At 47.2% G+C, this 24,867-nt stretch overlaps 10 protein-coding genes across 10 annotated transcripts; 7 read left to right on the top strand and 3 right to left on the bottom strand.

Annotated features, from left to right (window-relative positions):
- Positions 1-2,003: 2,003 nt before the first annotated feature.
- Positions 2,004-3,029, top strand: N7446_004768 (uncharacterized protein; the record flags this gene model as incomplete). Its single annotated transcript, XM_058513517.1, has 5 exons — positions 2,004-2,045; positions 2,098-2,250; positions 2,300-2,406; positions 2,458-2,771; positions 2,833-3,029. The coding sequence occupies 5 exons, from the start codon at positions 2,004-2,006 to the stop codon at positions 3,027-3,029; spliced, it is 813 nt and encodes a 270-aa protein (XP_058374846.1).
- Positions 3,030-5,172: 2,143 nt separating this feature from the next.
- N7446_004767 (transcription factor domain-containing protein) lies at positions 5,173-6,521 on the bottom strand (the record flags this gene model as incomplete). Its single annotated transcript, XM_058513516.1, has 4 exons — positions 5,173-5,763; positions 5,811-6,062; positions 6,108-6,394; positions 6,446-6,521. 4 exons carry the CDS (start codon positions 6,519-6,521, stop codon positions 5,173-5,175), a joined length of 1,206 nt encoding a protein of 401 aa, XP_058374845.1.
- Positions 6,522-9,057: 2,536 nt separating this feature from the next.
- Positions 9,058-10,976, bottom strand: N7446_004766 (GMC family oxidoreductase; the record flags this gene model as incomplete). Its single annotated transcript, XM_058513515.1, has 2 exons — positions 9,058-10,659; positions 10,731-10,976. The coding sequence occupies 2 exons, from the start codon at positions 10,974-10,976 to the stop codon at positions 9,058-9,060; spliced, it is 1,848 nt and encodes a 615-aa protein (XP_058374844.1).
- A 756-nt stretch (positions 10,977-11,732) lies between these two features.
- Positions 11,733-11,954, top strand: N7446_004765 (uncharacterized protein; the record flags this gene model as incomplete). Its single annotated transcript, XM_058513514.1, has 1 exon — positions 11,733-11,954. One exon carries the CDS (start codon positions 11,733-11,735, stop codon positions 11,952-11,954), a length of 222 nt encoding a protein of 73 aa, XP_058374843.1.
- A 578-nt stretch (positions 11,955-12,532) lies between these two features.
- N7446_004764 (uncharacterized protein) lies at positions 12,533-13,621 on the bottom strand (the record flags this gene model as incomplete). The annotated part of the gene is made up of 1 exon (XM_058513513.1): positions 12,533-13,621. The coding sequence occupies one exon, from the start codon at positions 13,619-13,621 to the stop codon at positions 12,533-12,535; it is 1,089 nt and encodes a 362-aa protein (XP_058374842.1).
- A 1,004-nt stretch (positions 13,622-14,625) lies between these two features.
- N7446_004763 (uncharacterized protein) lies at positions 14,626-15,213 on the top strand (the record flags this gene model as incomplete). Its single annotated transcript, XM_058513512.1, has 2 exons — positions 14,626-14,743; positions 14,801-15,213. 2 exons carry the CDS (start codon positions 14,626-14,628, stop codon positions 15,211-15,213), a joined length of 531 nt encoding a protein of 176 aa, XP_058374841.1.
- A 684-nt stretch (positions 15,214-15,897) lies between these two features.
- Positions 15,898-16,740, top strand: N7446_004762 (uncharacterized protein; the record flags this gene model as incomplete). The annotated part of the gene is made up of 3 exons (XM_058513511.1): positions 15,898-16,164; positions 16,235-16,461; positions 16,527-16,740. 3 exons carry the CDS (start codon positions 15,898-15,900, stop codon positions 16,738-16,740), a joined length of 708 nt encoding a protein of 235 aa, XP_058374840.1.
- Positions 16,741-18,241: 1,501 nt separating this feature from the next.
- Positions 18,242-18,865, top strand: N7446_004761 (uncharacterized protein; the record flags this gene model as incomplete). The annotated part of the gene is made up of 1 exon (XM_058513510.1): positions 18,242-18,865. The coding sequence occupies one exon, from the start codon at positions 18,242-18,244 to the stop codon at positions 18,863-18,865; it is 624 nt and encodes a 207-aa protein (XP_058374839.1).
- A 468-nt stretch (positions 18,866-19,333) lies between these two features.
- Positions 19,334-19,921, top strand: N7446_004760 (ankyrin repeat domain-containing protein; the record flags this gene model as incomplete). The annotated part of the gene is made up of 1 exon (XM_058513509.1): positions 19,334-19,921. One exon carries the CDS (start codon positions 19,334-19,336, stop codon positions 19,919-19,921), a length of 588 nt encoding a protein of 195 aa, XP_058374838.1.
- Positions 19,922-21,172: 1,251 nt separating this feature from the next.
- Positions 21,173-23,404, top strand: N7446_004759 (uncharacterized protein; the record flags this gene model as incomplete). Its single annotated transcript, XM_058513508.1, has 1 exon — positions 21,173-23,404. One exon carries the CDS (start codon positions 21,173-21,175, stop codon positions 23,402-23,404), a length of 2,232 nt encoding a protein of 743 aa, XP_058374837.1.
- Between the last annotated feature and the right edge of the window lie 1,463 nt (positions 23,405-24,867).

Below are 24,867 nucleotides of genomic sequence, written 5' to 3'. Positions count from 1 at the left end.
CTGACATCGACGTTGGCTTAGGAAATCTCAACCAAGAGACACATATGCACCTTATTCCTTTCGGTCAAGACGAGTCAATGACTGTTTTTTTCCAAGTTTAAAAATCCCCCGCTCCCCCCGGTGTGTTCGCAACACAAAAGCATAAACGCAGTTATATATTGCGTACCTCAAAGGATATGACGAGATAGCGCACTAACCCCTGCACTTAGATCCTCCAGCCACTGGCCGGAGCATGCCAACCTTCCTCACCGGCCTCATCGGCTCCCTTCAATTCAATAGAGCTGATTTAAATCGTCTGCATACAAGTGATAGTACATTTGATATTGGCTCGACAGCTTCTATGACACCCGTGTCTGATGACCTCATCTCACCCCTTGAAATATAGATACGGATTAAGCGATCAATTTTCCTGGATAACCTGTAATGTGACTGAAACTTTTGTGGTTGCCTTCAGAGTATCGCCCGGTTGATCCCTCTCTTTTCGCTATATACGAAATAACATTGGCTACTGCCTGCTCATCAGGTCGTGTGATATTCCTCTCACTCTTGAAACAAAGTCCCATCCCTAGCCTTAGTTATTGTTTATATTACCTCAGATCTGTAACCTGCTTCAGATTCACATTACTCTCTACGCCCATGTCTCATTGTGCTTCTCGCATGCGCACTAGTGAATCTTCAATACGCAGGAATCGAAGCCGAAAATGACGGCGTTTGAGGCTAGAAACAGCTGCCTTTCCACCCTTGGTAACTTTGGAGGTCCACCTGCCCCTTAACCGCCCGCTGCCAAGAATACAGCATGGGAACCAATAGATCGAGTAGATCGAGATATCTTGACTTTTCTCGGGAAATGCCGTCCATCGCATAAGTACATATATCTACAATTCAATCAGCCTTCTCCTCTTAAGTTTCCCGCACAGTTCCATCAAGCTCTTGTGGTCCCCATCCGGCCAACTCGTGACGCTGCTGCTGGTGATCCCCGACTAGCTCTTGCGTTTGCCGGTCGATAGGCATCTCAGCCCGGTGATGCTGGCCAAGGAGTTCCTGTGGATTGTGACTGTCAGCTTCAACCCTCTCGACAGGGTTTTCAATCTGCGAAATGTTTCTATCTGCTTACTTGCGGTGGCGTTGGAAATACAGCAAGGATAGAATATAGATCACAGCGATAGCGCCGAAAGCAACCCCAACCCCGATACCCGCCTTGGCCCCTGTGCTTAGACCACCCTTGTGGCTTATGCTCGTCGTGGTAGAGACAGTCGTCGGATCCGTGGCAAAGTTTAGCCCAGCCAATACCCCTGCCGTGATAATGAAGGGCCCTTGCGGCCCTCGTGTAGATGTGACAGTTGAGAATGAATCAGATCCCTCAGGTGTGATAGCCTGGGACGCGCGAACGTAAGTGAGCGTATCTGTGTCGAGTGTAGACAAGCACCTAAATTACCTGTACCTTTGTACTACTGTTTAAGCTTAAGAAGTTCAATTAAAGGGAAGATTAACAATAGTGTTGAGACAATCTCTGACCCTGCAATGCTGGACGCGTACACTATACCGAATGTGGACTAATGTGCCCTCTGAAAATAAGCTCCGATCCACTCGATATTTGGAGAGCAGCTAGCATAGATAGCTGACCTGAGGTCACGACTGTATATGTCTAAAGGTTACTGATCCAGGCGTACAAAAACAGTATTCTATCATGATTTCTCTGCAGTCTCCATCCAATTCTAGGCAATTATTGGCAGAATTGCCGGCGCGGGACCATTTGGGAATGCCAAGGTCTACACTAGTCATTCTTCCCATTGGCTCGCAAATACTTGACTTGCCTCATGACCCACCCAATCAGCGGGCCCCAACCAAGCCCTGGAGAGCTGTTGGTAAGCAAATGAGCTCATCACTTCTCTTCTAAACTCCCTTTAATCAGCATGAACTGAAGATTCGAGAATAATCGACACTATATATGCTGAATGCTTGCCCCTTCGATAGTCTCATTGCAAATTCATTCGATTTTAATCATGCCTTCCTATCTTATCACTGGTGCCAGTCGCGGTCTGGGAGTTAGTGACTACATATTTATTTGCTTGAATGATTGTGGACTAATATGAATAGTTTGAATTCGTTCGGCATCTTGCTCAGGGTCCAAAGAATACCGTCATTGGTCTTGTCCGGAACAAAGCTGCGGCTGATGTAAAGGCCAAGGAAGAGGGACTTCATAATGTTCACATGGTCGAGGCTCAGTATACAGATTTGTCATCTCTAAAGGTGCGCGGTCTCATCCGATTAATAAGCATATTATACTCATTCCTTTCAGAAAGCCGCAGAAGTTGTCAAAGATATTACGGCCGGCGGTCTGGACTATCTTATCAACAATGCCGCCATCGTCTCGCACATCAGCGAATTCAAAACTTTAGGTGATTTGTATGTACTGACGCTTCAGACAATGAAGAAAAGAATGCTGATAATGAACAGTGATGATGATTTCGAGACTCTGGAAAAAGACATCTTAGAATCGCTGGAAATCAACCTTCTAGGCGTCATTAAGACAGTGCATGCATTTTTCCCTCTAATCCGCAACGGCAACGGCAAAAAGATTATTGCCATTTCCAGTGGTATGGCCGATATCGACCTGATCAATGCAACCGAAGTAGCTTTTGCCAGCCCTTACGCTATCAGCAAGGGTGCTCTCAATGTCGCTATTGCTAAGTACAACGCCCTTTACAACAAGGAAGGTATTCTTTTCCTCGCAGTTAGTCCGGGATATGTATCAACCGAGCGAAACAAAGGTATGTCAGGAGACGTATTCATATACTGTCATAAATGTACATACTGAATCTCATCTTGCAGTGGAAGCGGCCCCAGAAGATGTTGACAAGGCAAATATTCTTGTGGGCAAGTTCGTCGAGTATGCACCGCACTTTCAGCGCCCCTTGACACCCGAGGAGTCGGTCACTGCTGTCCTTTCCGTCATGAATAAAGCCTCAATCGCAAACGGAGATGGTGGTGCATTTATCTCACATCTAGGGAACAAACAGTGGCTGTAAATGGGTTGGGTAAAACCGAAGGAATTAATTTATTTCGAGACCCGTTCATCATTGTTGAAACTATTATGGTAATTCAGTGTTCAGTGTTACAGAGTGTGTGTGTGTCTGACTTCAATTACCCCGACCCTTCACCGAAGCGATATGCAGGCTACAACAACTATGCATCTAGAAATTGCTCGTAGATCTTCTCGTGGACGCAAGAGACTACCTGCAGAGGTACGATGGAGCACCAATCTAGATAACAGCTTACTCTTTGACTAAACGTAGGCTTTGCTAGATAAGCTCAGTATACTTGGGGAATGACTACATCGAGATCAACATCGTCATAGATACTTGCAATACAGCCCTGATTGAAGCCAGTGATGCTGTAATCTACCATGTAACACTTACCACTATACAAATGACATCGTAAAGTTCTTGACCGCCTGGGGGATGGCCTTCTTGAAATGCATGGTCTCCACATGTGTTTCTTGCTGTGGAAGTCAACTAAGTAAAAAGTGCCTTTGTCTGCATTAGTGCAGCGGGAAAGCTAAGGTAAGGCATTCCTATGCCCTTGGCTTCGAAGTATAGCAGCTATTTGCGAGCTGCCACCGGAGTGAACTAATGAGTTTGTGGTTGAACATAATTAAAGATAATACCTTAACGGAGAGTCATTTGACCATTTCCTGAGAGTATTACAGTAGTCTCCGCCTGAGTTGCGCGGGGTCGGGTTGCTTACCTGTTATCGCATACTCCACTCAGATTCTCTTTCTCAGCCCTTTCCCCTCAGACCGATCTTCATCCTTGACTATTTGCGTTCTAAACGCTCAATACTGCGATCTACGACCAAGTCTTCTACCACGACTGCAATTCTGCCCAGGTTGAAAGTGCAGTCGCTTCTCTAAGACCTCATAGCTACCAGTGTTTCCATAGTCCCTGCACCTATGCGGCTTGGAAGAGGTTCCAAGTACCTATTTGTACTGCCTTCGGGACGCGGCAATTCCTCTGGCAGTACAGAAGATGATGGTCTAAGTTACAGCCAAAAGGTTCGGGATGAAGACGGAGACGGCGGATGCATCCCACAGCCCATTTGTCAGCCAGCCGGATGAGTAGACTGAGGCAATCCGACGGACTGCTGGGGAGAACGTTTGACTTATTTCGCAGTCACTGTTTGCTCAACGATCGTGCCAAACGAGACTTCCGGTCTCAGCGAGATTTCGTCGCTGGATATTAAGGTACCTACATAATAGTGTTGAGTATGTTGAGTGGCCGAAAGCGAAGAAGATCATGACTTTAATTTTAGGCTCTCATCACCTCTTTCTTTTGAGTTCATTATGATTTTGAAATAGATTAAGTTTCATACCTCGACAATCTCCAAAATGTGTATTGAGAGGGACCACAACAAGTTTATATCACAGGCAAAATCAACCGCCACTTGTCCAGGTTCGTTGGGGTCCCCTACATCAACAGACGGGTGCAAAACCAGCCCCGTCCCCCTTGCCACGGAGACAAGCTTACTATCTCAAATTGCGTGAATACCGAAGTGACAGGTGCCTGTGATAGCAATGGACGGGTCATCACAAAGGAAATCCGACGTCTGATCGGCAGTCCAAAGAAAATAATTTTCGCCAAACTGCCGTTACCGAGTCCATGAAAGCTGAGCCCTTAAAATTAAAAAGCCGCCAACGACGAACTGTGAGAGCAAAGGCCAATATTTCGGGTGCAGAACGAAGGTATTCCTCAATATCCCTGACGGAATTTGATAGTTCTATATGTACTACACTTTCATAGAGGGAGCACCACCGGCAGATGCCGAAAAAGCCTCAATTCTACTAAACAAGTTCGTCAAGTACCTCGGCATTTGACGCCTCTAGAGTAGATCACAACTGTTTTTTTCTGTTTCCTATAACGCCTTGATCGCAACCAGAGACTGTGGCAAATCTATCTCTTACATTGGGAATAAACAATAGCTGTAATACGTCTAGACAAAATCAGAAAATTTGGTGTTGAATCACCGCGCACTAATACTGTGCATTTTGTCCCTCGCCTTCCATTACGAGAACTAAAAATAACGTTTTATATTCTATGAATTTGCTGCTCCATATCCGAGAGAGACCTTCTAGTCGGGCTTTGGTTTTTGGATTCCCATTCCTGGTATAAAGGACTAGGCCAGTGTTGGTAAAAGCTCGTTTGAAGACATGATAGCGTTCAGCGTATCGACATAAACCCTTCCCTCCGTATTCGAGTCCGAGATTAGGTCATGTTGCACCCACATCGATTCAATCATTGCCTGTATAGCGTACAACCTCCGCTGATTAGATCGATTGTGTGTCCTTTCCAAGATAGAAAGAATGAGCTCCCGTTGGGTATCAGTATGCGCTTCACATGCTATGAAAAACAGCGGGAATGGTCGCTCGCATATAACCAACTCCCGAAGGAGATCAAAAGCTTCACCGGACCATCTTGCCACTCGTATGCTATTAGGGTATCTTTTCAAAACACGCTCAAAATAGATCAACCCTGCCAGTTGATAAAGCTTAGACATCTTGCTTCCGCGGTTAACTTCCTCTGAAATATTTGTCCCCGAGAAGTACGTGGTATCTTGCTTGAGAACCATCAGGTCGTGCTCAATAGAATCGAGAGAACCTTGGTCAGCGTCACGGTGTTTATAGGACATTTCACTATCGAATTGGACATCCGACATTCTGGCGATCAGGTTTATCATCTCCAGCGAGCATCCAAAGATGCTGATAACCTATCAATTCTATTAGCACAATCCAATGGGAGGAATTGCTGTCTTACTTGATCATTTGACACAGAAGCTAGAGTCGAAGCCATACCCGGGACCTTGAAGATCGACGCATTCTCTGCAGACTGTACCTTCCAATGTCTCGAAGCGAACTTCCCAAGAACATCATGATAATGCACCCAAAGTACAAGAAGATCGAACTCTATCAGCTTGGGATGCCCTCCGTCGCAAATTTTGTGGAGCATGCTCTTAGCGCCGGACAAATATAACGGCCATTGGAAGGAGCTCTCTGATGGCAAAAATATCTTATCTTGTTAGTAGTTCTTAAACAATAGAAGCGGGGAAGATACCTCAAATGCGCAGAGTAGCATGCCCACGGCGACATGCTGATAAATCTCCCTTGTCCCGGTAGTGAGCCCATTCATGGATGCGGCCAAAGAGTTAAGAGCCGCCACCTTTAGTTGAAGAGCCTCTGCGCCGTGTCCATGACGGTATAATGATGCTAGGGCCAATATTGCTCGTAGGACAGCCATCGAAGCGGGCGAATCGTCGGAGAATGAGAGCTGAAATAGTAATTTCCAAAGCTTATCGCCATCCGACACAATTGGGGCTAATGAACTGACTACTTCCGTCATAACTAGATCAAAACAATCAGCTCAGTCGGCATTATTTGGTAGTTACTCCGTACAGAATGACAGCAGATAGTGACCATCGCCCATTGCTGGCTGTGCATATGTCAAGTTCGACGGTGGAAGAACCCACATGCTGGGACGTGGTATTTTTCCTTAATGAAGTAACGATGAATAAAGTCAGTAACATAAAATCGGCAGACAAACAGGTTCAGAAGCAGTCTGAAGAACTGACCTACACTTCCTGGACACTGCAGATAATGTGTCTCAACATCCATCATCAACGTATTGATGAAATAGGCAGATTTGCTTTCATTTGACCATTCTGGCGAACTTTCCTGAATTGAGCAATGAATAGATCTACTGGAACCATTCGCTGGCCAACTCAAGCGTAGGCCATACCCCTGGCAGTTACGGAACGACGCTGCGCAGTTCCGGCATCCCGGACGGCCCATATCACAAGATATCTTTCGCTCTGAGATAAAGTCAGAGTCCCGGTAAATCAAGTTACAGTCTCTTTTGGCTAAAAGCAAAACGTGCCATCTTACCGCGACATGTCCAACACCTTCGCTTTGATGGAGGTCCGACACGATAGGGTCGTCGTTGCTTTGCAGTAGACATTCGGGCAGAGAGCATTGCTCAAGGAAGTATAAATTGGAAAAATTTTCACAAGAGTAAATTGACTGTGAGTGTAGTGCGTCAGGACTCCTTCCGACAAAGAAAGGAAGTGCCGCAAGGCTGACCTTATGTCCAGTGGGGCCCCGTCCGTAGTACTATATACTGCTCACGTGATATCAGGATGACTAAGATTTGGTAGAAAGGGCCATTTTTGGCAGCGAATTTACCCTCACTTAGCGTTGAGGTGTAAAATAGTCCCAAATATTCGGTGAATTGGGATGGCTATAATAACGAACCGCTGTTCGGATAATGTACGTAAGCACGAGTCTATTTCTTGCATGATAACGTATCACTCTGTATGATCTTACATGTGTGGTAGAGATCTGCTAGACATTACACCGGTTATATCTCGATGAATTAACGTATCTTGTACCACATTCATGTATGCGTACATTGTTGATATATGCGCCTGTTGTCTTTTCCCCTTTGATACTATTTGGTTCGCACTTTTATATCAATGCGATATCCTTAATTGGTTAAAAGCTCTGTATAAGTTCTTACCACTCTACCGGGACTTGCATCCGCCTTTTTCCCTGATTTGAGTCCCGTTATATGTTATCCTGTTTATGCAGACCATACACCTAGACTTACTATTTAACATTGCACTGATCCGCCTCGAGACACCAAGTCAGCAACTGATATCTATCTTTCGGGAAACCCCTCTGTCCTCGCCTCTTGATGGCTTGATCATTCATATCGTCTCTTCGCTCCAAGTATCCTCGAGCCTGTGTTATAACTTGAAGTCTTCACAGAGATGGTATCGGAAAGTAAAATTCCGACATACCTACTGGCAGGGAACTGTCTGAAATAGCTTGGTAAACCAAGAATGGTCACTAATGACGGCCAGCGAGCCCATGCAACTGCCAGTGAGCTCTTGCAGTTCTTTCATAGAGCTTGTCTTTCGTGAAACCAGAATCACTGGGAGACTTGTAACTTCGAACACAGTAGTTTTTTTGACTATCTATGGAGCAAGATTGGCGGCTAGTTTTATGGCCCATCCTATTTCTCCATCCTCGCTCCTAGTCCTCTTGTACAAGTGTATTATCCCTTGCTTTCTCTGCGGTTATACTTTCGACATTGCCAACCAAACCACATCAGCCCTGGACGATGAAACGAACAAGCCGCATAGGCCAGTTCCCTCAAAGCTGCTTAGTATGCGACAAGCCCATCAAAGGTGGGTTCTTGCGTGGACTGTTAGTCCTTTTTTGTTGTATACGTTTTTCGGAAAATTGGCAGCCTCAACTTCGTCATTTTCCAACTCTTGTTTCCTTCTTTTATGTCTGGCCAAATTTCAGTCATTGGATCTGTCGCAATGCTTTTGTCGCATTGCAGCACTCCTAATACGCAGGTTTGAAAATGTGATTATTTCCCGGCCCGTTCCTGAGTTGAATATGGCAATGAATCTGGACATTTTCCTTGCTCTTTGGTTGCTGTTTACTATACATTTGCAGGAGCCTAATGATGTTGAAGGCGACTGACTCGCGAAAAGACAGACTCTTCCAATCATACTTCCGCACGGGGAATTCGAACCCTGCGAATGGCCACGGCCGCATTCTTAATTGACTACAGTACAACCATGCTCCTTTGGACGATGAGCTGTCAAGGTACCGACCGGATAGATTCGTTTGTTGGGTTAGTCTTTTACAGCATTTAGCAGCATGAAATCTTGTATCCCGAACAATCGATTCGACCTCAGCTAGTATGGATGAAACTACCTATCGCAAACATTATTTTTTCTCCTTCTTCACTATGATCTCAGATACCACACGGCTCTATTTTACAGGAAGGATTTGGAAATAAGTCTTTGCCGTGAATTAAAGCCAGAGCATGGCCGGTGTCATAATCCCCTGTTGACGAGTTTCAACTAGCCATGTATTATCTCCCAGGCCATAATTTCGACTTATTGATCTCATTGTATAGTCTTACGGATAAGTGCCTAGTTGGAGTGTTCCCCGGCCCCTCTAAGGATAAATACTATCACTAAGCTACCGGTCTAATTTACGTCCTGCTTAATGAGATCCGCCGCCTTTTCAGCAACTGCAAACACGGTCGCCTGAATATTTCCCCTCGGCACCAAGGGAAAGATACTAGCATCAACGACACGAATATTGGCCGAACCATACACCCTCAAGTGAGAATCCACAACTCCCCCATCTTCCCGTGGCATCATCGCACAAGATCCACTAACATGGTACATAGACAAGACGAGCTCCTTACAGAGCTCTTGCACCTTCTCCAAGTCCGTCAGACGCTCCGGTGTATGAAGACGCTCGCCACCCTTCTTCAATAGCGATGCCAGTGGCTCCGTCTCGGCAATTTTGTCCATGTACATATTATGACGCGCATGTAGCTCCAGATCAACGGGGTGACGAAGAATTCCATGATCAATGACAGGGGCAGCTTTGGGGTCAGAAGACTGGATGTGAACGGATCCCCGTGAGAAAGGATAGCTGAGCATAGAAACAAGGCTAATAAAGAAACCTGGATGTCCGAGGCCGAAGATACGTTTCGGTTCTCCTTCTCGCGGTAGAAGTTGGAATGGCGCTAGAACGTATTGAGCGGTGGGCTCATCAGGGTTTTGGAGCAGACTGTGCAATGCCTCGTATTGCTTCTTGTGTGTCCGGGAGAGGCTAGGGCTGTCCAATGATTCTTGCAGCTGCTGGAGTAAGTGATTTCGCTCATCTTCAGGTGTGTCCACCAGCGGCATAAATGCTGAGATCAAGGGGACCATGCCGAGAGGCCCTGAGCCATCCTTCTGATAGGCGGCCATTGCGGCAGCGGCTACTGCTGGGTCCCTGGCCATATCGCCTGATGGCATACCATCTGCGACTTCATATCCAAGCGAGATCATGCCGTGGTCCTGTAAGTTCTCTCCAACACCGGGGTTATTGATAATAGTTGGAATGCCGTGGGACTGAAGGAGGGTCTCATCTCCAATTCCTGACAGCTCCAGGATCTGAGAGGATTGTGTTGTTCCGGCCGCAAGGATGACCTCCTTCGCAACCAAAACCGTATACACAATCGAACCCTTGGTGAATTGAACACCAGTGGCAGCAACTTCCTTCTCACTTTCCTTCTTCTCCATGATAATCTTTTCCACCAAAGCCCCAGTAACAACCCGAAGGTTCGACCTAGCTTGGATTTGCGGTCCCAGATACGCAGCCGCGGAATGGCTTCTGGTATGAGTAGCCGGATCCACAGCACCAGGGCCCAAGAAGGGACCAGTACAGGCCCCGTTAATAGGATCTTCATCCTGCGGATATCCAAGTGTCTTAAAGGTATCCATCCACGCCGCATGATACGGCATATACTGATCCCCAAAAGACACTTGGACGGGACCAGTACTTCCCTGATCTTGCTGGTCATATTTCATTCCCTTGAAGAATTCGCGGTTGTCACTCGAAGGAGGTGCAGCCGTGTGAAACTTGCGGACATACGGAGAAAATCCGTCCCAGCCCCAACCGGGGTTGCCCAACTTTTCCCAGGCATTCATACCGGAACGAGAGGGATAGATAATCATTCCTAAATTAATAGCCGAGGAGCCTCCCAAGGTGCGACCTTTAGTGGCCAATAGTTTGCGCCCATTGAGTTGTTCCTAATTTATATTAGCAAGGCTTGGAAGGGAAATAGTCTGGAGTTGACCGCGATGTAATTCTTTGGACATACCTGCGAAGATGATCGGAAGTTCCAATCGAAGTCCTCGTCTTCAAACGTCGCCGGTCCCAAACCCGGGACGTTGATACGAGGGTCAGTGAGACGGTTTGTTCCCGCTTCCAGGACGAGCACCCGGACATTTGGGTTCTCAGTGAGTCGGTTGGCTATGACAAGGCCAGCAGTTCCCCCTCCGACAATCACAAAATCATAATTCTCATTCTCAAGTCCTGCAGAAGACTCGGTGTCAAAAAATGCCATGGCGACGGGTTTTAGCAGTATATGTTGTGCATGCGGGGACAAAAAAGATCCAAAGTCAAAAATTGCGCAGGATTGGAGGAGTATAAGTGGCGGGGCCACGAATTATGCTAACCTTTATCATTCCATTGCTTAACTGAACCCCTGAATGTCGCGTCGACCTTGCTCCGGAGCTAGCAGAAATCAACCAATCTTCTCGCGATTTAGGTATGTCCTAGTAACGGTGGTGGGCCGCGACTGCGTAAGGAGACAAAGACAGTCTAAGGTCGGAAATGCTCTGTTCATATCTTTCCTTATGCACAAAGCACTTGTCATGACACGTGTGGCATTGTAACAATGAAAGAAATCCTTCGTCCTTCGTGTCTCGGCCAAAAGCCGGTAGCGCGAGGTTAGGGTTGGGGTTGAATCTTGACACCAAGTGTGACCATGAGTATTGAAAGGCAAGGTGCCAGTTCGGGATAAGTTAATTAATGTCCCGGGATTTGATTATCTTCGATTTCCATCCAATTTCCCAAAGGTTCCTTGGTCGAGGACGGGAAGAGCCGATGTTTTGCCCCACTGCGGAATGCTTTCTACCGAAGCGATGCGCTAAGTTGCATGGCGTCTGCCCAACGTCCACGTCGTAACCACTTCTGGTATAGATTTACTTAAGGGCATGGAAACCATCCCATATATTTAGCATGCTTCTTCGCTATCATGGTCGTGCGACTCTCTCCATTTTGAGCGGTGCACGATACCCGATTGAAGAGGGTCAACACGATGGGGAGTTATGGACTGCGCGCAAATGATGGCAGAAACATCGTCATCGTGATGATGGCAGTCTTTGGGACCATTGCCATGATCTCGACAGGTCCTCGGATTGTATCTCGGATAATGAGGAACCTCAGCTTGGGGCTGGATGATTACTTCATGGTGATTGCGGGTGAGCTCTCGAGCGATACTGTGCAGAAAGCCGTAACCGATCAAGCTCATAGTGTATGATGATAGTGCCGACCGTGGTGATTGTATACTGGGTTCAAGAATACAATGATTTATGGTAAGCTTTTGACTTTTTACCTGTGCTCGTCATTCTATTGTTTTCTTGTGCTGGGTACCCTATTTTGCGCAGTCCATAAAGCTCTGTAGGGGTTATCCACACCAAGAGCAATGCTGCAAATATAGATGTGATAATGATGGTGCTTTTTGAGTTGTCCACTGTCAAATCCTTGACCTAGTTTTGGATAGCATCCGATATTTTCTGTGTCGAGGACTGACTACTTTGTATATAACCCCCCACAGACACCTCTCTTCCTTCTCTAACGCTTGCCACCGTGCTATTCTATTTATTGCGCTGTGGCGTTTCCCCCTGCTTTCATTTTCATGCTGGTGGCACGTGTGATTAGGATAGAACTGCTTGTATTAAATTCCAGAAAGCCATTTAATAATTTTCCGAAGTCTCAGAGTGCACATGTTCATGTCGTGTTAAACCTTACCTGCCTTCTGCGATTACTGTGATGAGATGTTATCATAGGCTTAATTTGTTCAATCAGTATATCGGATTATTATTACAATACTTCATATCATGTTTGGTGGCTTTGTTCTTCTTGCGCTTTTTGCTTTTTCCTTTCTTTGGCTTCTGCATCTGCCTGCTTCCACGAGCCCTCGTAATGGTGTGTCACAAGCGCATCGCCTTGGTCCGTAGGGTTTCCGTTTTGAGCCGCAGCGAATGAGACCCCCGGCATAATCAGGACGTCGCCGACCAACTTTGGATGTTTGATGCCCGAGAAGTCGCGGTCATCCACAGTCCTGTTTAGCAATTTTCCTAGACTTTCCAAGATCGCGATAGTCATGATCTTGGGTCCAGTCACATTCACAACATCTTTAAACATCTCCAAAGTGATACCGGCGATAGAAACGTTGTTGGCCTGGGCGATCTCCTTCAACTTGTTGATGACAGCGTCAACGATCACAAGTAGATTGCGCGATGATGGCTGCGCTGCAAACACCCAGTTGCAGAATTGGGATGCAACTTCAGCTTCGGGGCCCCGGTATGCAAAGTCGAACTCCAGACCGACAATCATGTCAATATTTTGATACTTGTACTCCAAAGGCACCCAATCAGAAAGTGGTTTCTCCAACGTGACATCTAAATCACTCCAATACCCGCCCTCAGCGAGAACAATCAAATAACGGAGAAGATCCGCCCGTAAAATTGGAATTGAGAGTGTTTCGATAACCTCGACAATATCTGGCCTTGTCTCCTGGTAGTAGGCGCGAACAAACGCCTCACCGGATCGATCGGTAAGCAATTCTTGGCGGCACGCTGGAGTTGTGCGCGACCAGCTGTTGACCCATTGGCGTTGGCTTTCCGATATATCGTCTGTCTTTGCGGAATGCCAGACTTTATCCGGAATGTTAGAAATTGAAGTGTTGGTGTTTGAATAGTGAAATTTGGATTTGCTGGGCGAAGGGTTCTCAGGGATTTGTGGAGATGGAGCTGAACCCGAGTCGCCGGTCGCAATCGCTCCTGAGGAGGGGTTGGGATTGGGGATGACCTTGTGTATCGGCTTCCAGTCCGCATAGAAAGCACACAAGAGTGCGAGGATAACAACAATAGGGACTACCAGGCGCAAGGAGCGCGAAGTGTTTAAATTGGTGATCGCTAACATGGTGTGGGGGCCCCTCAGGACATGTGTTGAGGGGAGAAAGAGATAACCGCAAAAGCAAAAGCGAGAGTGAGAAAATGAAGGCTGAAAGCAGTATAAAAATGGATGGACACGAACGATGGAGACAGAGAAAAATAAGAAAGAGGCGAAATGAATCCTTTGAGGATCAACACTAGCGCTTAGGGGAACTGCGGTTAAATCGGTCGGGATCTCCGTTTGTGATCCACTGGTCCAGGCGTATCGGAAAGTGCCTAAGGAGGGCTAAGTGCATTAGAGCGTGGCATTTAGTGGGAGTCCGTTCTGATCTGTCGGGTCTTAGTGGCGGTTATTGAAATCCCCTGATTGGCCTGACGCTACAGCCTCATGGACATTGCATTGCATCGCAAACGTATAGAACCGAAATAGCAAGCAGAAGTTCGCGTGTTCTTGAGACCCTTGTCCAGCGGCTAACTCAGTGAGTTGTATCCCAGGCATTAATCCGAATAAATTATCACAGGCACCCTTTCCCTTTGCTCCACGCGACATTCCATTTTTCGAGATTCAGAGACGATCTTCTAGATTCAATGAGGTCGAATTCATTCGCACCATTTTCAGCATGGCTTATGCTGTTGAGCAGCATGCTTTGGTGCCACGGTGTTATGGGTCAGAGTAATTCTGTGAACATTTCGATACAGAGTGACCCTCATTTCATCGGATGGTATAAGGGACCATCAACCAGTGAGTACATGTCTACGATTGATCTACCCACGGTTTAGTGCCTGACTGAGCTTATCTTCCTCCAGCCCAGGCATTAATGGACCCTGACACTTGGACTACTTCTGGGAACTATGCGCGCGGTTGCTCAAAAGGTGCTTGCGGATATGCCACGGACTGTAGGGGTAACAGTATCACCTATGATGATGGTAAAACGTCTTCGTGGTGAGTATTTCGAAAGAGAATTATCCCAGCCAGAGAAGCAGAAGACTGACTTTTTCTCTCTTGTCACGTCTAGCAATGTATGCCGTACCATGACCATCTTCCAATCAGCACCATACGCATCACCCTCGGCTAGCAATATCTTTTGCGCAGAGTATTGGCTTGCCTTCACTGTCTTTCGTGAATTAGCAGTATCAACCACCACCTCAGGTATTTGTCCAACTTAGAAAGCGAATGGTCGGGTCGATTAACTGATTACGTCTCCAGAGTCTTCCACTATTTCCACATCGTCCCGTACAAGCGCACCATCTACCACCACGTCATCCGCGACTGGCTCACCCTCAAACAATTCACCAACAACGGCCGCACCCACAGCCAGTGCATCCACCACAGCTGTCCAAGCCGGGGATTCGCAAACCGTGACAGGAACACAATCTAGTCAGAGTAAAGGCTGGATTGCAGGAGCTGTAGTCGGCTCAGTTGCAGTGCTCGCCATAATTGCAGGTCTCGTTGGATGGTTCCTATATCTCCGAAAGAAAGCGCAGCAATTATCCGCAAAGGAGGAGTCTACCATGAGGCAGAGCCTTCCTTACCAGCAGAGCCTCTACAAGGCACCTCAAGAAATGGATACCGTGTCCAATCCATTTGTACATGAGCTGAGCTCGTATGGACACAAATAAAAGAGCTGTGGTGGATTTTATGAGACCGATACTTCGTCGTCGTCTAGCAAATTATAAAAAATTGTTACAAGCGCTGCAAGCACGGGTAGGAGGGGCTCTGACATTTCCGAATTAGTGAAGGTTGCTACGAATGTTTATAATTGAATGCAAACTACTTTCAGCTGCTTCAGCCATCTACGATGTGTTTAGCGATTCGCTAAGTATCATAACATGGATCATCTCGAGCTTCGATGCAGAAATCCTCGGGCATCGACATTCCTATACCTGCAAGTCAAGCATGTATGCACTTTCTTTTTGCTCAGAGTGAATATGATTGTATAGACCCAATCTAGTTGCGTATTGGCGATTTTCAACTATTTGTCAACAAGGTGTTGAAGAACTTATCAATGGAATATTTCATGTAATTTTGTAGAGACACGCTAGCAAGTTATACTATGTGCATGATACGTGACTAATGGACAATCTGGCTTATCCATGATTGTGGAGAATCTTCGGGTTTTTATCCTGACAGTATATCCCGGAACGGTGATGGAGCTAGTGCTTACCCTGTTGGTGCCTTTGTTGGTGCCTGGGAGGCATTCCGCGACCTTTACCTAGGTACGTTAGTCATGATAACCGGACAACTTCTCGACTCTCTTCCGATTAATATTGCCACGTTGCCCTCTTCATCCCATTATTTACATAATGTCGCGAACCACTGAAGATACCCCGCTGCTGTTGGACCCCACAGCTGATGAATTAGGATCCCCGAATGATGAACGATACGCTCCCATTGTGGAAAGATATCAACAACGATGCGCCAAAACCATCTTCATTTTGACGTGGAGCTCAGCACTGCTCGCGGTCTTCATCCTTGTTCTGGACCTGACCATCATATTCATATTTCTTGCCCGAATCAGGAATATCATGCCCTGGCCACCAGAGAGTGCTCTAGTTGCCCTCTTGTTGACGGTATGTTTTGATGTCACGCACATATATACTCCTCACCAGGAGAATAGGCCGCTGACCACAGCGACAACAGCTCCTGGCGGCCGGATTGATCTCGTTCCTTAATCTGGCTCGTCTGTATCTCTGGAATCGACCTATCTGGCTCTGGTTGAATTTGATCCTAGACCTCGCCATCGCCGTATTCTCAATCGGTAATAGTCTATCGATGTTGGGCCTCGACGGCCCCGGATGGGATGCAGATGTACCCTTATGGTTCATCCGTATCGCCCAGATCGTATCCTGGTTGGCTGTGGTGTTCGGGTCAGTCATTCCGAAAATATCCTCTCTGCTCTCTTAATACATATTAACACCCACTGGACATCTAGACTGATTCACTTGGCTCTGTTCCTCGTGCGATGCTTCCTGTCCTTCAGCTACCGGCCCTGGCGTGAATATCGCAATTGGACGTTGCCCCGTGGGCGCTTCAGCATTGAGTTCAAGGTGCAATTCATTCGACAGTCGGACAATGCCGAGGCGTCAGCCGACGCTACTACCTCTGGTACCGGAATCCAGGCAGAAGTGGCGGCGCAGAGGGTTTGAGGGGGTCCATTCCCGGTGTACATCAGATACAGCAACTGAGTCAAGCCCATCCATGTTAACTCATCAACAGATCAACTATACATAGGCAATACAACGTTCCATTTCCAACAGAATTCCCGAATGAAATCAATCTTTACTAAAAAGCCTAACCCCCACCGGATGATTATATTCACTCACATTAATTAAAGAGCTACATCTCAACTTTACAGTGCGTACTTAGAAAGTGCTCATCACAAACAAAGACAGGACAGGTAGAATTGTAACCATGTAGAGCGAAGACTAAAGTACAAAATATTAGCTCTGATTGACTATGTCGTACAGCAGAGAAAGGCTAGAAGCAACTGGAACAGGCAGAGGAACATGCAGAAGACTTGATTTTGTGCCCGAGGCGGGCAACCGAAGTCCTTATATAGCCTCGCTGGCGGGATTACATGGGCACGAGCTTACGGTAGTGAAAGCCACTGAAGAGGTAGCAGAACAAATTATTAAGACAGCGAGAGCTTAGTCCGGACTATGTAGATGACTATGTAGATGAAGTAGAGGTTGAGGCTCGCACCGACGACTAGAAATATGCCTGTCTCGATCTAGTTGCCGATCTCTTTATAGGGGTGCTAGGCACTCGTCTTCCCCTGCAATCCTGATACTCTGCCACCCCTTAGAAATATCAACTCGCGTCGTGGTCGTCTCGCCGAACTTGCAGAGTGGGACACCTCTGGCGAAGAGTTCATCTATCCCTTCGAGGACTTGCCCTTGCACTCTGGAACGCAGAAGTAAGAAAATACGATGGCGAGAACAGCGAAGGACCCAAATATAAATCCAACCTTGGAGCCCTAGGTTCGCATACGGGGCGTAAAGCAGATAAGGAATGCAGAACACTGGAACATCTAAGATGCAGCGTGTTCGGCACCGTAGATAACAGCAGGGGGTATCCGGCCGTACCTCGTCGGTAAACCAGACACCACAGGCAACAAGTGTTGGCACGATAAAGAATAAGCCGAAGGGTATGCACCAAGAATCGTGGCCTTGGATATCACTGGTGCCACGGCAGACCACTGCCATGATGAGACTGCCTAATGTAGCTGCCGAACACCAAGCCCCAAACGCAAAGCCGATATAGTTCAAGCTACTGAGTAGTGTATCAATATCAATGTGCTGCCATCGTAATATGCCGTCACGGGGTTGGACACTTCTGCCGCCCAGACGGCTGCTGATCCGAAACGTCTAAGCTCGCTCGATATCCCTGGGCCCAGGGATGAAGCGGTTAAGGAATACAGTGAGTGGCAGGTGTCTAATGTCACTCATGACACCCTTAAGGCTGCATTTCGTCAAGTCTGTGATGTGATGCTGGAAAATGGTCTTGATCTTGAGCAAGAGTGGGGCAGTAACATTAAACTCTCTACTTTCCTCTCTTTTCTTCCATCTCCCCCTTCTCATGCACTCTCTCTTTCCAACACTGGTATAAGAAGGAAAGCACGAAAGAAAAGAAGGAGAATAAATTATCATGGCAGAGAGGGATTCTCTTATCTCGTACCCCTTGGACCTCCCGGAATCCCCCTCTCAAATGATTGGCAGGCGCAGAAACCGCCTCGTGAACATCATCAAGCAGAACGACCTTCCTCAACTCCGTCAGTTTATCGTCTCATGCTCTCCTGAGGATGTGATTGCCCCTGGGACGCCCTACTTGGAGGATACCTTGTTCAATGCTGCCTCGTACGGCAGCCCCGAGTCTCTTCACATCCTCTTGGAGGTGTACATTGCGGCCCCGGAGGTTGTCAAGAGGCTCAATCCCAAATTACATCTGCTGCTCGATGCATGTGGTACAGCAAATATTGATGTGGTGCGCTTCATTTTGGATAGCCATGACATTCCAGAGAATCGATTACCGCTCGGGACGGTGGATTTGCATCAGAGAGATGACTCCGGAGATACGCCGATCCTCGCGGCTACGGGGTCGTTGATGTATCTTGACAAAGACGCCGATGGAGTAGAAGATGAGGGTCTCTATTGGAATGAGTGGATTCGAAATCGGATTGCGCGGGGCCATAGATTGATTAATCTCCTTCTCGACCGGGGCTGTTCAGCGACAGATATTATTCCCCCTTTGCCAAATGATCTCTCTCCTTAGGGAAGTCAGGTACAAGCCAGTGTGCTTAGGCTTGCTGTGTCAAGGGCTAATAGTCTATTAATTCAACGGCTCATTGATTGCGGTGCCGATATCTACCTTAAGCATCAACATGTCCATCATGCCAGGGTACCATTTCAGTCCAGGACCATAAGAGTTCACGCGTATAATGTCACGACGCTCTATCTAGCAAGTTTATTTTACAATTCTGATGCTGTTAAGTTGCTCTTGGATCATCAGAATTACAAGAAGAATGCCAACCCTAAGCTGGTTTCCCCCTATGACAGTGATAGGCGACTCCCACTGCATTGGGCAGCTAGCGATCCTAGAGGGTTTAACTGTAGACTTCTGGATAAGCAGCTTAGAATCATAGAGACCCTTCGACTGCTCCTAGACCATGATTCTACTAGTATCAATCTTGTTAACAACACTAGATCCACGCCGCTGCACTATGCTGCTATAAGCCACGCTATGTGCGGTTGTAGCCAGCACGCTGAACTTGCTATCCGCACTTTACTCGAATACAGGGCTAACCCTCGGATCCCCGATAGCTCTGGTCGTACCATCCTACATCTACTAGGGCATAACTCCCATCAAGGTGACCCCATCAAGACCATGCTTCTGGATTTAATCCTGTCTCACGGTGCAAATATCAATCATGCCAAGAACAACGGGAAAACGGCATTGCATGTCTTCGCTCAGAACTTGCGGCAGGTCTCGGCCGCAAAGTTCTTAATTGAGCATAGGGCGGATTTCCGGGCTCGGAATACTCTCTGCGAGACGCCCTTTCATACGGCAGCGCGGGGGTTTCTGAATGATCATGTACGCCGTGATGGGAGAGATAAGGAAGTTACAACTGTGAACAAGATCAGACTTCAAGATAAGATGATGCATGTTCTGAAGGAGGCTGCCGGGGAGGATACTGCTATGTTGATGAACCAACCAAATGCGGAGGGTAAAACCCCGCAGGACTTACTGCAGGAGACCAGAAAGCGGTGGCAGGGAATGGAGCAGCCGAAACCAGGCCCCGGAAGAGGCAGAGGTAGAGGCAGAGGGTAGCCAGTAGGAGCATAATTACAGTTCAGAAAGAATATCTCATAAGCGTAGCCATGGTAGCACTTCTGACACATTTGGAACTGTTGGAGTGTATATTTGCTACACGAACAAGGGTTCTTGCCATGCGTCAGGTCATTACAGTAAAAGACTATGTCGAATTGAGGTGGTATTTTACCACTCAGGGAGTACCTATTCTCTGTTTAACTTTATATGGTCAGTGCTCGGAATACCAGCGTCGTACGCTATAAGCGCCTCCTGAGATCTGACAACGCTTAACAGCGAGATCCAGCGAGAACACACATTTTCAATGTGATACCTCAGGTGGGCCAGGTCCAAGGGATCAAACGGAGGGTTTAGAGATCGGCACCGATCAATTCTTTATATGTCTAATAAGAAGTAACCTGAAAATTTGGCAACTTCTCATACTATGTACTAGGCTTTCGGATAGTATCATGTCTCTCCGGTGTCGATATTCACTCGTGGCTACGAAGGCACATCATAGCTAGAGAACCGTGATTTTGAATATAGTATGAAAGATATCAAATAATAGTTCCTAAATTAAGCGAAATCATTGGTGGCTCTCTCACACGCAAAGCATGAGGTGTACCTACGCTCTAGTTTCAATGATTCCCTAACCACTATAGATTTGCGAGTTCAGCGAAACGGGATGAACAATTTTGCCCCCTGCTGCTTCAATAGCTTATCGCAAGATCATGAAATAGGTGGCGTCTAAGTCGTAAGTTTATTATTGTAACTTCCCTCCTACTACACGCTCAGTTATAACTTCACTCGCATGAACCTCTAGTGGCTGAGGAAATAATTTCGTTCAATCTTCCAACCGGAACAAATTTAGCGTCTATCGTCCACTAATCGTGTAGCGGGAGAACGGTGTAATTTTGACCATGTTGTAACTACACCTACGAGTATTTTTGACCATTATAAGTTCCGCGGCGATCTCTTATCCCCTCTCTCTTTATTGGAATACTATATGTTAGTACGCACTAAGAGACTCCAAGATCCCACTATGTATGTAAGGTGGGTATGGGCGGAAGATGGCTACCAAGTTAGTTATGCTGAAATGTCGCTCGGGCGATCAGTGGGCCTGACAGCGAACTAAGTGCCTCAATAGGACGAGATAAAAGGTATGACGGCCCACCAGCTCGTATTCGTCGCACAGCCCTCCCTACTCCTGTTTGAAATATTGGGATCTTCCCAGAAAATTTCTTTAGAATCAAATTTTCTGACACTACGATCATGACGCATTCCCTTATACCCTCATTCGTCGATACTCCTGGAGAAATAATCCTCGGGGTGGCGGAACACCTCAGCTTGATGGACCTGAACTCACTCGTTCAATTGGCGCAGCGATTCCATGAGCTCCTCTCGAAGCAGCTGTATAGCCGTGCAGCTACGTTCATCCGAAGCGATGGCAAGACGCCGCTGATATGGGCAGCAGAACGTGGCAGAGTCCGGTCGATGCAAAAGCTTTTGGATCAAGACCCGGATCCAGCGAAATTGATCAACGGAAAAGGAGCGGTGCATTATGCGGCCACTGAAGGACATGAAGAGGCAGTTGAGCTGTTGCTTAAGGCCGGAGTGCCGGTGTCGATGCCGGATGAGATACTTCGTACCCCTCTCAATCTGGCCACCCTCCAAAATCACGAACACGTAGTTCGCTTCCTTCTCGCTTCTGGGGCGGGGCATACTGCACGCCCAGCCGACAACGATTGGGAATGGGGAGGAGCATTGACAGACTCAGTAATGGAAGAGTTTGAATCAGTAGCGCGCGCTCTTCTGGAGGCAGGAAAACGAGCGCCACCAGAGCACGCGAACGATGTCAAGCAATGGATCTATGCCCAATTATGTCTGGCTGCTTCATACGGAAAATGCAATATGATGAAGTTACTACTAGAATTCGATGGCGCCACTCATCTCCCGGAAGTGGAATACCAGCCCCCAGTGCATTTGGCTGCTGCCGGCGGACATATGGATGCCCTCCAGCTTCTGCTCGATCACGGAGCTGACATTTCCGTCGTCGATGTAGAAGGCGATACCATCATGCACCACGCGGCAGTCGGTGGGGACGAGGAAATCCTTCGGTTTCTGATGGACCGTGATATGGATGTGGATGTTCCGGGCGGGTTTGGAAATACACCCCTTATGAACGCTGTTGTCTATAATAGACAGACTGCGGCTCAGATGCTACTAGATGCTGGGGCCAATGCCACCGAGCCCTTTTCCAACGGAGACCCTCCGATAAACTTCGCCGCCCATTTTGGATCAAAAGAAATGGCCAAGCTCCTCCAGGACGGCGGAGCGTCGATTAACGATCTCGGAAGGGGTAATCGGTCTGCCTTACATGAAGCTGCTTTAGGCGACAATACAGCCATTATTCCATTTCTATGTCGTGCCGGGGTACCAATGGATGCGTTAGATGTCAATGAACTTAGCGCTCTCCACCTTGCTGCCGTTCATGGTCACACTGAATTCGTCCGAAAGCTCCTTGACATGGGAATGAATGCATCAGTGGGTGAACCTGGAGGAAGAATGCCAATTCACGCCGCTGCAGTAGGCGGTCATCCTGACGTGCTGCAATTATTAATCGACGCTGGAGCGGATCCCTGCGCAGTTCACAAAGAGGGGGATCATACGGCCCTGCACTACGCCGCCATGTATGGGAACACCGAAGTGGTTCAGGTTTTACTGCAAGCTTTTCAGGAACAGACTGTGAAGACTCTCCAGTCTCTCCAGCCATGTCACTGTGGGCGGTCGCCGTTGAAAAAGGCCGCTGCCAACGGAAACACGGAAATAATAAAATTGATGAAGGATAACGGAGTGGATGTGACCCTCTATCACGAAGGCTCCTCCGCTTTACATCTTGCGACATCGGCCGGCCAGGCTGAGGTTGCTGGCTTTCTCATGTCTCTAGGGGCCGATGCTTTTCGATTGGACATATACGGTCGATCCTCTCTGGACTGGGCATCTCTGGATCCACCGACTCTGGAAGCGCTGTTGAAATACTGTCCGCAACCTCCCCCGACAGACCGTGTGAAACGTACCTCAGCTCTAAGGGAAGGTATCTTCTGGCTCGCCAGTCGTGCCCTAGTCGAGGGATATAAACATCATTACAGACTTGGAAAGTGCCTTCTATACATAGATGACCTACCGTCCGCCCGCATCTCATTTATTTTAGATGCGCAACCGCCGGGAGATGATGCAATTCATTATTCACCGGCTGTTTGTGATTCATGTTCAGATTCGCTGACAGACAGCCGATTCGTCTGTCGAACCTGCCCGGATGTGGACTTCTGTTCTGAATGCATAAACAAATACCAAGAGCAGGGGGGTAAAATTAAGCTTTGTGAAGGGCATGAATTTCTAGAGATTAGAGTCTCGGACCGAGAGCTTCTGGAGGAGCCGGCCAATGAATTCAGGGACCGGTGGCTCCAGGGCCTCGTGGCGGCGTATGGCAATTCTTCTGCCTAGTCGATGATTCATTGATTCAGCAGTATCTATGGGCCATACATTACTGTTAATAGTAGAAAGCCTGTCGACCAGATAAGGAAACAATGGCGAGGAGGACGCGAGGAGCATATCCCATTCGCCCAAGAACTTGAATTTTGAAGAGGACATAGATAAAGGATCATTCTGGTGGCCAACTGAAAATCTATTTCATTGTTTATGATCTTCCTGTTACTATTATAGTGGCACTAAGCCCTCAAGGTCTTGGTCTCAGCCATTTTTGCTTCATAAAATGAGCAGTTCTTAATGCAGTAAGTAGGACGCGGGGAAGTGTCTCTTCTCTTTGTGGTGAAGATAGTCACATAGGCCAGGATGCAAGGTTTTTATTCGGAGTTATACGCGGAGTAGCTAGATTTAGAATGCAACCATCATACCAAAAGATCAGTCAAATCGAGTCTAATGTAGATGGCGGCTTATCTATGTCATCAGAATGGTGCTGCACGCTTTAGAAATACTATGTGGGAACATGTGTAATACTCGGTTCCCCTCACCTTATTTGCTTCCCTGGCTAAACTCATAGGCGTTGCCAAATGCGCTGTTCAAGTTCTTTCATCGTTTCAGGGCCACAGCGTGCCACGCACGCGTCTTCCAGTAAAATACAACTTCTATTCTAGGAACTTGGGGATCGACGGACATACCATATCTGGATTAGCGTGTTTCAAACTAGGGTTCGGGAATTAAAGTCGAAGAGTGTTGAGGTATAGTTGATTTCGAACATTACTGTACTTAGATCCGGGGTGTTTATAATATCCGAACCTGTTGGGCTTCGTAAAACTAAACAATGCTCGAGTATCATACACGCGACAGCTTTGGAAGGCTGGACGCCCGTTCATAGATGATGCCATATCTGAAACATCAGCCACAGCAGACAGTCGACTCGTTTGCTACACTTGTCTGCTTCCCATCACTTTTGTGTAACATAACAATGTTAGCTATAAGATGAACTGTGGCCGCAACAGAAGAGGTACTCACCCAGAACTAATGGTCTCCCACGTAAAGATAAACGAGCCAATATATGCACCAATGAAGATACAGATAATGAAGTACCCATTGTAATACATCGCAAGGCTTATCAAAAATCAGTCATTGGAGTCATAAAAGTCAAGATTTAGAGAAAAAAAAACTCACAGCATAACAAAGTACGCCACAGCAAATTGACACATATGCAGCAAAGCCCGAACCATCTGTTGAAAAACCGTAGGCCTAAACCCAAAAGATGGGAATTTTGCAGAAGAAGCCTGGTTCGTTTCCGTCGCCGCAACCTTTGATTTATGCTGTCTCAAAAGAAGACGGTCATACTCTTTTCCCAATCGGCGAAGGAACTCCAGGCAGATAACGAGACAGATAACGCCAATGCAAGAACCCGCAAACATTCCTCTGGAGGTTATGTGCCATGATTTGGTGATGAAGCATGTATCGACTGTGTT

Source organism: Penicillium canescens (assembly GCF_028828765.1).
Source record: "Penicillium canescens strain IBT 15451 chromosome Unknown utg000003l_segment0_segment0, whole genome shotgun sequence".
Classification (NCBI taxonomy): Eukaryota; Fungi; Ascomycota; class Eurotiomycetes; order Eurotiales; family Aspergillaceae; genus Penicillium; species Penicillium canescens.
Note: the sequence above shows the minus strand (reverse complement) of the source record. Positions and strands in the feature narration are given on the sequence as shown.